At 29.0% G+C, this 13,988-nt stretch overlaps 2 protein-coding genes across 3 annotated transcripts; one reads left to right on the top strand and one right to left on the bottom strand.

Annotated features, from left to right (window-relative positions):
- The first annotated feature begins 2,713 nt into the window (after positions 1-2,713).
- Positions 2,714-4,565, top strand: LOC114423621. Its single transcript, XM_028390447.1, has 2 exons — positions 2,714-2,843; positions 4,124-4,565. Exons 1-2 carry the CDS (start codon positions 2,762-2,764, stop codon positions 4,243-4,245), a joined length of 204 nt encoding a protein of 67 aa, XP_028246248.1. The 5' UTR covers positions 2,714-2,761; the 3' UTR covers positions 4,246-4,565.
- Positions 4,566-4,802: 237 nt separating this feature from the next.
- LOC114423620 (WAT1-related protein At4g15540-like) lies at positions 4,803-8,660 on the bottom strand. 2 transcript variants are annotated; one of them, XM_028390445.1, is made up of 7 exons: positions 8,416-8,659; positions 8,247-8,312; positions 8,015-8,128; positions 6,360-6,603; positions 5,922-6,080; positions 5,595-5,746; positions 4,803-5,080 (listed from the first exon to the last, which is right to left on the bottom strand). In XM_028390445.1, exons 1-7 carry the CDS (start codon positions 8,610-8,612, stop codon positions 4,909-4,911), a joined length of 1,104 nt encoding a protein of 367 aa, XP_028246246.1. In that variant the 5' UTR covers positions 8,613-8,659; the 3' UTR covers positions 4,803-4,908. The 2 variants fall into 2 exon arrangements, with proteins under 2 accessions (XP_028246246.1, XP_028246247.1); XM_028390446.1 differs by lacking the exon at positions 5,922-6,080 and having other exon boundaries at positions 8,416-8,660.
- Between the last annotated feature and the right edge of the window lie 5,328 nt (positions 8,661-13,988).

Genomic DNA, 13,988 nt, shown 5'->3' on the forward strand with positions numbered 1-13,988 from the left:
ATACGGATATATATAGTAATAAGTTATTATAAAAACATATGTAATTTATCTCATAAATTTTTTAATTATTATTTTAATCAGTTATTTTTAATTATTCTAAATTTAATTATATATTTTTAATTATTCTTTTAATGGTGCTTAAGTTAAATGGACTAGATTTTATATTTCAGCATAAGAGGCAATGTAATACTCATACCTCCCAAGGGACGGAAGTATAATTTTATTTATCAAGTCTTAGTGCAAGTTTTTGGCTGTCTTTCCTTTGCATTTTCATTATTTATATTTGGCAAATTTCTTTTCACATGAATATAAAACTTCACAAGTTGGAAACAATATTCCTCATATTGATGCTCATAGAGTTAGTAATTGTTGGATCTTTTTTTATTAAATTTGTTTTGGGCATATGTATTTTATATTGGTAACTTGTGTTTTTCAGGGTAGGCCTGACAAAGAAAGTCAATGAAAAATCTAATCAAGGGAAACTCCTTGTTAACTTGTGGTGCAGATCTTATCATTCGTAGGCGTTTTCAACCTTAGTTCCTTATTATTAGTATTACCCAGTGGATTTCTTAAGTGCATTTTGTTGGTTGATTTTCTGGTTTTTAATTGTTTTGAACTTTTGCCATGGTATTGTAACCCAAGTAACCGAAATATTTTTAAAAAATAATTAGAACATTTGTTTTCTATTCCAAACTATTTAAATAGCATTGTTGAATATTATGTGTTGATTCTTATGGAAGTTGAAAATCTATGTATAATATTCGTCTGGTTTAAATCTGAAAAATTAGGGGGATGGTGGATAGGTGAAGAATCTCCTAGTAATAGACATTCAATATTTTGAGACTGATTTCCCAACTTTCTTTGGTTGTTAAATCAGTCGTTTAAAGGGATTACTGAATTAGTTACTGGTTAATGTTTAAAATCGGTCACCAAGTCAGTTATTATAACATCATTAGTAAATCAGTCATTACAAAAAATGGCCACTCTAATCTGTCACAGAATCAGCAACTCTGAAATAAGCGTCTAAAACTGTTTATAAGTCAGTCGCTAAATTGGATTGTAAAACAGTTTGTATGTTGGTCCCCAAAATCAGCTACGAAGGTTTTAGCTACTAATAAAAAATGGTCTCCAATTTAGTTGCTAACTGATGTGGTGACTGTTTTTCTTATTTTAGATCGAGACAGAATTAGAATTTTGTCTGTAAAGTGGATTTTTCTTGTAGTGAAATAAATTTTAAAATTGTGGAGTTGATTTGTTTTACTGATCATGATATTAATACTTAGTAGTCTTGCGGGAAGTCTCGATAATTTTCATTGGAAACTATAAACATACAAAATAAATATTTTTATCCCAATAAAATTTATTCTATACCTAAAAATTAACCCGTTAATTTAACAACAGTAGGCAAATATAGATTTGTCTCAATGCATTTTCTTGCCTTATAAATGTTTGCCTTCCTAGTAAATACCCTAAAGTCGTTAATCCCGATTGCCTTTTTTCTTGCAATTTATTCTATCATATTTTATATATATATAATATGATAGTCTTCCTCAAAAAGATATATCTTTTTTTTCTTCTTCTTTTTGGACATGATAGTGTTAGTTCTGACAAAAAAAATCAGAAATTCAAACATCGTCAAAAAGAATATTGAAGGTAAAGTTGCAAACCCTTTATAGTGATCTTTCTAGTGTATGTCTAAAGAATTTTATCTTACACTAAAAAATGCTTTTAATTTCTCTAGAAAGTCGTCTTCTTTTTTATCATTTTCTGTTATAAATATTTCATAGAATTTGTTAACAAAGGATAAATATATTTAAAACATTTTATTGAAAAAGAAATCAAATAAATGACTTATTTCCTTTATGTATTTGTAACAAAGGATTATTTTCTTAATAAAATTAATCTACTTTTGTATTTGTAACATTAATTTTAAGAAACAACATCGAGTTTCTTAAAAGCCAAGTTAGGTAGCTTATTTACTTTATGGTAATTATTTTTTACGCACCCTCTTGATTTATTCCAAATAAGTTAAGATAAAAACATAATTGATTTTCTGTCCGTTTATTAGTACTGAGAAAAGGATACATGTGAAAATGTTGGAACATGAAAATGGATGTTTTTGCAGATCTTTTATCAAGCAAGTCTTCTTGCGAGTCTTCGGCTGTCTTTTAATTTTCGATTGGTTGTATGTTCCTTTCCGTTTTTCTATTTGTCAAATTTCTTTTCATTTAAATATAAAATTTCAGTAGTTGAAAACAACATAATTCATGGGATGGAAATTTCAAAATTACTTTGTTGAAATTTTGTAAGAATTTTGGCCTTGATGGTTGAAGGAAAAAAGAAAAAAAAAAAAAGAGATCATAGATTAACTAATATCTTCTACTAACAAAAAAAAAAATTAATAACTAATATTGATCTTTTAAGAAAATTGTTGAAAAATTGATACATAACAGTAAACAAACATAAATTTTATCTCAATGGATTTTATTCCCTAAATAATTGCTTGCATTTCCAGAAATATCCTAAACTTAATTTGTGTGCATTTCCAAAATGTCTAGTCAATGCGTGGTATATATCTAACCAAACAAAAAAAATCTTCTTAAAGTTTGGTCCTCCAGTCAGTGAGCAAGTTGCAAAGAGTCCTGTTATTAGTCAATGTGCATTTACAAATATTTGAGACTATAAATACATGATAACATGCTTTATATACATGCAAAAGGAAAATTGAATTATATCTACTAAGCATTAAATATCCCCAACCATGAAGGCAATTCTTATTGCATTCTTACTGTTGCCCTATGTGGCTTTCGTTCCCAGTTCAACTCTAGCTCGAGAACCGAAGGTTAACACCCATGACTAACTACTCTCAAGTTGTTCAAATCTCATACGCATGTGCATATTAATATATAAACTTGTTTTTCATCAAGAAATTAATATTGCATTCCAGCATCTATCTCACGTTTGGCTTTGGTAATTGAAAATGAATTGCAACTTAAAACCTACCAAACTCTCATGCAAGACAACCACTCTTTTATGCTTTTATATTAGTCTGTAGATGTATCATGTATCAAATCTGCCTGCTTTAGCATATCTGTGAATAACAAACCGAGACAAAAAAAAAAATTAAATGAAATATGAACATACTTTCTCTATTTCTTTTTAATTGCTGAATTTTCAGATGATATTTATTTGTCATTTACAAAGTTCAAAATAATATCAATCGAGAGAATTGACGTAATTGTGTGAGATCCTATTATATTAATATAAGTGAAAACAATTTTTTTAACAGAAAAAATTCATGTTTAATTCTTATTATATGTAAAATTTTCTTGGACTAACACTAACATAATGGATTTGAGGACACACGTAATCTTTATTTTTTGTCAATATTATACACTTACTTTTCACCTAATTTTTAATTAAGTTACACATATATTATTTATTGTAAAGTACCAATAAAAATGGATAAAATAAATAACTTAATATCAATATATTTTTTAGCATAAAAAATTATTACATTTCCTAATGAAAGAAATTTAGATATAGTATTTTAGGTTCTTTTTCACTTTTTTTTTATAAAAAATGTTTTTTTTGCTCCCCAATCAGAAATGAAGTTCTACCATGACAATCCACATATTCAGTTTTCTCATTATAGAATTATATAAAGACTTAAATATTTTTTAGTGATTGTAATTTAACATTTTTTTTTGTTTTTTTATCTTGTAAAATTATTTTTATTTTATTTTCCGTCCTTCTAAATTATGTTTATTTTATTTTTAGTCCTTAAAATATTTTAGATAGTATTTTAAATAATAAGCAAATGTTATTTGAAGTGCTATATATAATAATAAAAAATAAAATAAACATAATTTATAATAATTAAAAATAAAAAATAATTTACAAGAATAAAAAAATATTAAATTATAAGAACTAAAAAATATTTAATTAAATCTTATAAATTACAAGGTAAAACTTAAATTCTGATTGTAGCACAACAAAAACAACATCTCTGAGATAATGTATCTAAGTTTCATCTTTTCTTAATGTTTATCTAAAAATGTTAAAAGATAAATAAAAAAGAAGCGACAATAATTATTAATGATATGTATGTGCTATTATGCAGAGGCAGTGACTATTCCGATCGGGCCCGCGTACCGTAATCCTCCTTTTATTGGATGCGACCCTTTTAAAAGAAATTGCCATCGGCTGGATCCACCATGTACTCATGGTTCAGGAAATTGCTGACTAAAAACTGAAAGATATATAGTGTATATCTGGAGTTTCACTCCCATGGAAGAAGCTCTCTCCTTACCCAAAACTCTCAAGCAACTATATATATAGTTTTTAATTTTAACACCTACTGTGTTAAAATTTTGGTGGTGTCATCTCTATATTTTGCTTTAGAATTCCGTGTAGTTTGGCTCAATAAGAGCAAGTATGCTTTATTTTCCAGTTTGCAGTGGCAATAATAATCTTGTAATGTTGTGAAACAAAGGTCTGGTCTTTAGCCTGGTTCATCCAAATAAATAAGAATAAAAACATGCTATTTCCATTTGCTTCCACGCCTTTCAATTTTGTTGAAGTTTGAAGTTATTTGAGCTTTAGTTTTTTATAAGAAAAAGTTTAGGTGAATTTTCACCAAAATCAAAGGATAGACCTGACATATATTAAGACTTAATGAATATTTACAAAAATATTTTTCCTTTCCATGAATTTGTCTCTTATCAAATATCTTGAGTTCATTTAGTTTTTCCTTGAACCTTTTAACCTTCGCCTTGTAATCCGTTCGATAGATACTTAGATAAGGATCAAGATGTTTGATATGCATTAGATTCTCACTCTAATCAGAAATAGAAAATGTCACAATGCTTTGTTTTTTTTGGAATTTCAAATAAAATTACAATATAGTTAAATATTTTGGTTATCTTCATCTTTCACTTTGTAGCTCTGCAACAAAGGACTCTTAGTATTTGAAGGAGGACGTATATCATCAAAGTCCACTACAGTCAATTCTTCTTCTTTTGCTTTCCCCCATAAGACAGCATAAAACCCAAATGAGAGTATCACTGCTCCAACAACGCTACAACGTTTGAAACAAGAAACGTATATATGTCAAAAAGTGCATTACAAAAAAAGAAACAACTATTTGTGTTCTGTAATACTTTCAATTTTAACTTAATTATCAATTTGATCCCTTTATTGATTTATAATGTTTAATTAAGTTCTCGTATTTTTGAAAGTTTTAATCAAGTTTTTTATTTTTAAAATGTCTCAGTGTGGTCCTTTAATGTTTCAATATGATCCTTTATTTTTTATTTTTTAAAAATATATGTGTGATACTTTCTGCCAGAACTTGCAACATAACATTATCACTTGTCAGCCTCAATTAAACGAAAAGAATCACATTGAAACATTTTTATTTTAAAAAAAGAACAACATTGAAGTATTTTTAAAAAAATAAAGAACGATTAGACTTTTTAGAAATAAAAAATGGACTAGCAGTCAGAAAAAAATGGATTGAATTGATAATTAAGGCTTTAATTTTTTGAGAATTAAAACTGAAAAACAACAAAGAAAGAGAAAGAAGTCCATACGTTCCAAAATATAATGCATCACCGAGGAATATAACACTCAAAGCAGCAGCAACGACTATCGACAAAGGCTTAAAGATTGATATATAAACTGGGCCTTTAAGATGGAGGCCCCATGTGTGAACCAAACTACTTAGGCCCGTGGAAAAGAAACCCTGCAAGAAGTATTAGTTGCAGAATTTAGTTTAAATATTTCATTTCCATGACTTGTTTATCTATATACTCTCTAGTCCTTTGTATAAGAAACAAGTTTTAGTGTATTTTATACTAAAATTTGTTTCTGATAAAAAAGATGAGAGGAAATGTTAAATTTGCTAGCGTACTTCTCACCGAATATATAATGGCGATCAATGTTATATCACAATTTATCTTCCAAGAGCTCAGATTGGCTTCTAATAGCAAGCAAATTGGTGTAGATATGAGAGTCCCAGTCAAGTTGTATAAGAAGACCACAATAAACTCTGCTGGGTATTGTTTCATAATATTGGTCTGATTCCAAGCAACAAAAATCGTATTTTAGTAGTATTTTTACTCTTCAGCTATTATTTTTTGATTTGAAAAAAAAATGGTTTTAGTTTTTATTTTTATAACTTTATTTCTTCTTTTAGAACTACAACAATGTTATACTTTATTTCTTATTTTCCTAAGATTTATAAAGAAAATAGTGAAATTAAGATTTTAGTTATTTTCATTATTTTCTATATAAATCTTTAGAAACAGAAAATAAAATGAAAACTAAATTCTTTTTCAAGTGAGTTTAATTAATACCTGAACAATGTACCAGATTGGAACCAAAAGAAACTCAATGGCAAGTAGAGATCCACCAAGAACCCAGTTTGTTTGAGATGTAGAATCCATTGGAGAATCAGTTGTTGGTGAAGGTTGTGGAGAAGAAGTTGATAAGATTATGGGGCCTTTATAAAGAACAACTATGAGTGCACCTGATATGGATACTAACGAACCCAAGATTTTGGCCATAGTGCTTGGGCTTCTCAAAGCCACCTTTTCCATTCTTTATACAAAGGACCAAAACACATGGTTTAGACTTTAGAATAAAAACTGAACCTTCTCAACAAAAAAAAAAAAAAAAAACTGAGCGAGTGACTAGAATGAATCAAAATAGTAATAATAATGAAAATAAGATGATAATTTATAAATGGTTAAAATATGATTTGTTCCTCCAATTTTGTCTCATTTTAAAATAGAAATATTTAGTCTTTCAACTTTAAAAATCTATAATTTTCAAACAAATATATAGTGATTTAATAGAAATATAGTACTTCAAATGACGTACGAATTTGCATCGGTCAATGCTTCTTTAATTACATAAAAAAAACTGAGTGAAAGTTGTTTATAGAATTCTTAGATTTAAAATTAAATCGCATAAAAAAATTGAAATTCAATTATTATACAATTTCATTATTGAAGCAATTAATGTGACAATTTTTATGAGAATTGTTGTTGATATAAATAACATTTTTAACCGTTATGAATAGTTGTTAGCCAATTGGAGAGCATTTTTTAAAGGTTAAAATATTTTTTTTAGTTTATGCAAAATTTTCAATATGTATTTTGTTCCCATAAAATTGAAATATATCATTTTGTTAGTATGTTTTATGTATATAATTTATATAAAAAAGTAATGCACATATGTTTAAATGTTCGAATCTTATTCCAGGCAAAAAATAACATTTCAATTTTTTGAGTATAAAAAACTTTGATTGCAAGAAAGAATTTTGAATATTTCTATAGTGATGAGTATGGAAAGTATATTTTAGCTTATTTTAATTCTTAGATCTCAAATCACATTCAAAGACCAAAAAAAAATAGTTAAACTACATCATTATAGTTACTACTTATCAGTTACACCATTAGAGATCTTCTAATTAGATTAATTTTTATTTGTATTATAAATTTTAACAATGATTTGTACTTATAGGAGTGAGATAAGAAAAAAAAACTAATATAGGTGATGTAATTAAAAATAAAAGGCAAAAAATGAGTCCATATAAATTCTTATAAAATATTATTATGGAAAAATAACATTTCTCAAAGAAATATCTTGTTGTTGACCAAAAAAAAAAAATCTTGTCAGTGGGCCTAAACTGATTGCAATCAACAATGTTCCTTTTATTTATTCTTGCTTACCTAATTTGAATTTGAATATACGATGAAGTGAAAAGGACATCCAATAAAAGTATATTTATTCATCCGATTCACCGCCATCCAATAAAAGTAAAAAAACTTTAAGTCCTTAATATTAATATCCTTGAAATATATGAATCTTGGATAATCCCAAAGCAAATGAGTGTAATGTTGAAAATCACAAAATTAATTGACTTGTAAAAACTGTGTTCAAGCAAGATATATATTTTGGCAGATAATTTCCAAGATTGAAGGAAGAGAGTTAGGTAGATATTCACCTGAAAATGATTGCTAGTATGAAGGTGAAAGCCGGTATAAGGTTGCTAAGAGCAGAAGCAAGAGTGGGCGAAGTGTATTTAAGTCCTTTATATCCACAAAGCTGCGCTGTAAGTCTGCCTCACTCACTCAATGCAATAACAAAAATTAACATCAATATTTATTCATAACTTGATTTTATTTTTCACAAGAAATGATTCTGAAAAAGTAAGAAAAAATTGCACTATTTTGTACCCAATTACTCCAAGGAGGAAAATTCTGAAGATGAGAGACAGATTGAGTGGAGGAAGCCCCCTTGACCTGCATAAATGCACAACTAACATAAAGGAAATGATTTGAATTATAGGAGATAACCATGATCTCTCAGGAACAAAAATTAAGGACTTCAAATGTAATAAAACACCATCGAAAGACGAAGGGCAGAGGCAAAAGGAGGAAAAGGGTGGAGACTGCAAATGAATAAGCGATGAAGGCATAGTAACTTAAACCCTTCTCAGTTGCTGCTTTGAATAGAACGTTGACACCAACGTTGGTGCACTCAACAGCAACCATTGCGGTGAATGGAAGCACTTCCTTCTCACAATACCTCCCTCCTGCCATCTCTCTCTTCCCTGCCTACCTCTTCAGTAAAAATGATTTCTTAACAAACATTTGTTGGTAAATGAGTACTTTATACTTGTAATGTGATAAAAAAATAAATAAATAAAAAGCCTCTGTCTTTTTGTCCAGTATTCGATTTGGGGATCTTCTTGGTAATAACTTTATACACATCCATCATTAGCATTTTTTAATGGGCCATTATTAATCACATGGGCCATTAATCATTGATCACTAAAAATAAAAAATAAATAAATATATATATATATATATATATAAATTTTTATTGACCATTAAGATTTTCCTAAGTTCTTATTATAAAATATTGATTAAATTACTCATTTGATTCTTAGTTTCACGATTTTTATCTTTTTTATTCTTATAATTTGAAAATATTTTTTTTAGTCTCTATAGTTTTGAAAGTAATTTTTTTAGTCCTTATAATTTGTATTTTAATTCTCTTTTAGTCCCTATAGTTTAAAAGTGATATTTTTAATCTTTATACTTTATATTTTAATTCTCTTCTAATCTTTACCATCAAAATATGAGTAATATTATCAATTACAGTTAACTACAAAAATATTAACAAGTAATTCGTAACTAATTTATCGTAAGATAATTTGTAATAAAAAATAATTGATAATTTATAACTAATTTGTAGCTAATTATTTTTATATATTTTTTATAGTAAGGATTAAAAGGTAATTAAAATACAAATTATAAGGACTAAAAATATCACTTTCAAACTATAGGGACTAAGAGAGCATTAAAATACAAACTATAAAAATTAGAAAGAATAATTTTAAACTGCAAAGATTAAAAGAGAATTAAAATGTAAACTATAGATACTAAAAAAATTACTTTCAAACTATAAGAACTAAAAAGATTATCATGAAATTATAAGAACAATTGAAGAATTTAACCTAAAATATTTCAATGTCTGTTCAGTTTTTATGGTTGCTTGTAAGTTGGTTAAAGTTTGCTTATGCAAAAAAAAATAACAACTTATAGTTGCAGGCTATGATGTCTACTTTTAGCTTAGTCATAATTGGCTGTTTATTTTATCCAATTAGGAACTTGTTAGTTTTTCTATTTTAGTTCTTGTTGTAATAATAGTTCAAAGTGTGGGAAGAAAAACTGAGTTACAAACCTGAAATACATTATATCAGTTTTTCTCCTCTTTTGCTCTCTTCTTTATACGTTTCTATTTTTTGCTGTTCTTATGTTCTGTTCTGTTATTTTCTAAAAGTTTTTAATTGTTGGTGCCACATTTTTTTTAACAGAGTGTGTTATAATTTGGTGGTGTCATCTCTATATTTTGCTTTAGAATTCCGTGTAGTTTGGCTTAATGAGAGCATCTGTGCTTTATTTTCCAGTTTGCAGTTTCAATAATATTCTTGTAATGTTGTAAAACAAAGGGCTGGCCTTTAGCCAGGTCGATCCAATAAAAAAGAATAAAGATGTTATTTCAATTTGCATACACACCTTTCAATTTTGTTTAAAGTTGAAGTTATTTGAGCTATTGTTTAAAAAATTAATGTTATTCTTTTATAGTACTTGGTCCTAATTGAAATGGATAAAGATGTTTCTTTAGATGTTTGAACTTCATGCTCCAAGAAAATAGTAATTTCATCCTTAGAGAATGAGGCACTAGGATGTTGCTGAAGAAGGGAAAAGGAACATGTTCGGAAAATTTGTAATCTAATGGCTGATTATTCTTCCAAATTCTCTTTACTTGTGATGCAATGAGCCTAAGATAAATGACTTTCTCAATTTTCCATACCATTGGTTCTAGGTTGGTGTTGGTTCTAATAAGTTAGTAGTAAATCTAACTTGATTGTCAAATTAGCTAATAATATTGTAATAGTTGATGCATAAGTATTCTTAAGTGCCATTTGATCTCATAGCGATGATGCTTTAAAAGCACAAAATTTCCTTGTTACTTCAATTTTCTATCTTCAATATGAAAAACTTCATATTTTCGTTGGTTAAAAAAGTCTTGGTGGAAATTACTGCAAGTATGATAAGTTGGCTTCATTTCCTTGCAAATAATAGTTAAACTATAAGATCAAGGTCTTTGTGAACTGTGATACTTGTTAACGCTGAAGCAAAGCTAATGTTAAGTGTTCTTTCATTCTGCAGAACGATGAGTTTTGTAATGAATTTGAAGAAAAATAGGTCAGGTTCTCTGTTTAATTGGTTCAAATAGAATAATAAGACTTCATCCTCTTTAAGAACAATGTCTAAAAATTGAGTGAAGTTTTGTTTTGAATAGAATGGAGTTAAACTTGGATATTTTATGTTCTGCATAATTATAAGGTTGAATATAGATGCACTGGTTCGAGTTTGTACTAATTTGGTCAAGATATAACATAAAGGAAAAAGTGTCAAGACTTGATGTAAGTTTTCCATTTGAGTTAGAATTGCTCATTCTTGTGTTTTGCCTTCTAATGTGAATCATGCATGGGGTGTATTTTACCGTGGGCTATCTTTTCAAGTATCAACAAAGAAAGGAGTCCAAGAAAGACTAGTTGAACCTCTAGTGAGTCATGTTAAGTCTTATGAAGGTGGAATAGAGAGTGATGCCCATATAATTGTTTGTTGAGATCCACCAATTTTATTGGAATTGGACACAATTACATGCTTAGAGTGATAAAATTGCAATATGTTAGTAGCTGAGTAGCATTTTTTCATGGCCAAAAGCATTACATTATGTGTGGAAAGTCCTCTTGATTAACATGCATGCACTAGAATGTTAAGATCATTTATTGATTTAAAATAAATAATTTAAAACAATCAATAAAATTAAATTAACTAGCTCGGCACAAACGTGTATGAACAATAAAAGGTCTCCCCATCTATGGTTGTATGGTTTTGTGACATCTCCACTTCACTACCCCGGTATTCTTCCATGTGTCAAATGTGGCCAAGACATCCATACCCTCAAAACTCCACCAAGCTTTGTGGACCCACCACTTTAGTCATTTTTATTTGTTAATTGTTACCACCCCAAATGTTTCAACAACCATAAGAGTCAGTGCACAACCCGAATTGCATGAGCATGATCAGTGCAAGACCCAAAGCACATAACTCATGTTCACCTAAAATTCGCATACTCCTCATGACACAGTCTCGAGCTTCCTAATCAGGTTTGGTCATGTTGTTTACATGTAGATGTTTCTTTTCATTTGTATCTCTTGCATCATTCATTTATCATATCATCCTTATGTTTAATTATATGCCATTTATTTTTCTGGTAGTTTTTTTTAAAGGATACTATTTATTGTAGTTTCTTCTCATTGTTGCTGCTTCTCAGCTTTGCAACAGAGGCTTTGTACATGTATGGTAGTTACGCCGCTTGCTGTTGAGTATCTTTTATACTCGATACAACTGTATGTTTCCTTTATTCATGACAAAATATTTGGTATATATTTATTTTCTTACATAATGTGAATTTGAATTATACTGACATTTATATTTTTGTTCTTGACCCCTCTTACTTAAATCATGGTCATTACCGCCACCCCAACCCCAACTTAAGAGCTACTGCATGCAGATCAGAACCTAAATTTAACATTGTACCTTCAACCACACCAACAAAATAAACAAGTTCCTAATGACTTAACGCGAGCTGTCCCTACACTTGAAGAAATCACCTTCCCCTGTCTCTCAAACACCAACCTTGTGTGAATATATATATATATATATATATATATAACTTTTGCTTTGACTCTTTGTTATTAACACTTGTGATTCTATAAGTTAGCTTAAAACGATAAGCTTTCACCTCTCAGCTATTTTTTACAATTTTCAGTCATCTTTTTAGTTTAGTTTTTTCAAACATAGTCTATATGAATACATACAATAAAGATGTTTCAAACTTTAAATGTATATTTCTCTTTGTATTTAACCATACAAATTTTATTTTTTCTTCAATTAACAATTGCTTGGCAATCCGACTACCTAATTTTACATATGCACACAACAAAATTTATCACCTCATCTTACTTTCCTCACCATTTTTTTTATCCAATGTTTTCACTATCACATGTTTGTAAAACAACCCCAAAAAATCATAAACCCAAAACCACGAAGGAAGAGATCAAAGTAAGACCTATCTGTCTTCCCTCTAATTGCTGCACCATGTAAAGACACTAAGGGAAAACACAGAATTCAAGTAGGTCTGCACACAAAGTTGGTGGGAGAAGATCACCCAAGTTGCATGCAATAACAGATAACGCTAATTGATATGTACACGAAGTGTGGCGGTGCATACCAAGTGTTTGGACGAAAATGACTGAGGGAGACAATAGTTTGATCTCGGGGCACGCGAGATTGGGACAGAGGAAGAGTGCGAGGGAAGTGTTTGATGAAATGCCTTGCAAGACTAGCTGTATGATGAATGAACCACGACTTGCTTCTAAAGTCCTTCCACTGTGTAGCAACCATAATCTGGGAATGGTAGTTGGACGTCACAAATATGCAGTTAGATATTTTTTCATATAAATTTATGCACATATTTATTTATTTCGAATGTGAGATGTGTCTAAATTAAACGACGAAAACCCAGTGTGGTTAGCAGCACAAGGTGAAGAAGAGGGGGAGATGTGATTAAACTAAACGTGACAACGATGTAGCAGGGTGGAGAAGAGGGACAAACCTTACAACTCGATTTCTATTGGTTGGCTGACTATTACAATAGTTGTGTCTATGCTAGGCCCAAGTAGTAGAATCTATTGAACCCTTGACACGCTAACCCATGATCTCTTGTTACATGACACTTCATTTATATAATACATGTTGGTTGCTAAGTGACACAAATATCTTGATTGATTAGACCTTATCAAATCAACTTGTAAGTATGAAACAGACAACTTATAAAGAATCAAATTATATATCAACTGGCATGGGCTTGACACAACATACAACTTATCAAGAATCAAACTAAAAAAGTATGAAACATATACTACTTGGCGTGTGATGCAATGCTTACCAATGAAAAAAACTTGAATATGAATAAAAAAACTTATCCATCTATTTTATTCATAATTATAAAAACAAGATTGAAGCTAAATAAAAGTAACAAAGAATAGGCTATTCACGTTTTTTTGCGGAAATTCTGGTACTAGAACATTTCTAATAATAATGCTACTGTTCTATATAGTTTTGGCAACATCTTCTAACTTAATATCATATTATAACTCATTGAAATGCTAAATTGTTATATCTGGCACCGTGGTTATTAAACTCTCGAGTTAACTCGCTAACTCTTACGAGTTTACAAGTTCACTTATCCTCTGCCAGTTGACTCTGGAGTACATTCTTTTTTTAGTAGACTCTGGACAAATTCTATAAACTCTAAGTAAACTTAAACAAATT

The sequence above is a fragment of the Glycine soja genome, chromosome 8 (genome assembly GCF_004193775.1).
Source record: "Glycine soja cultivar W05 chromosome 8, ASM419377v2, whole genome shotgun sequence".
Classification (NCBI taxonomy): domain Eukaryota; kingdom Viridiplantae; phylum Streptophyta; class Magnoliopsida; order Fabales; family Fabaceae; genus Glycine; species Glycine soja.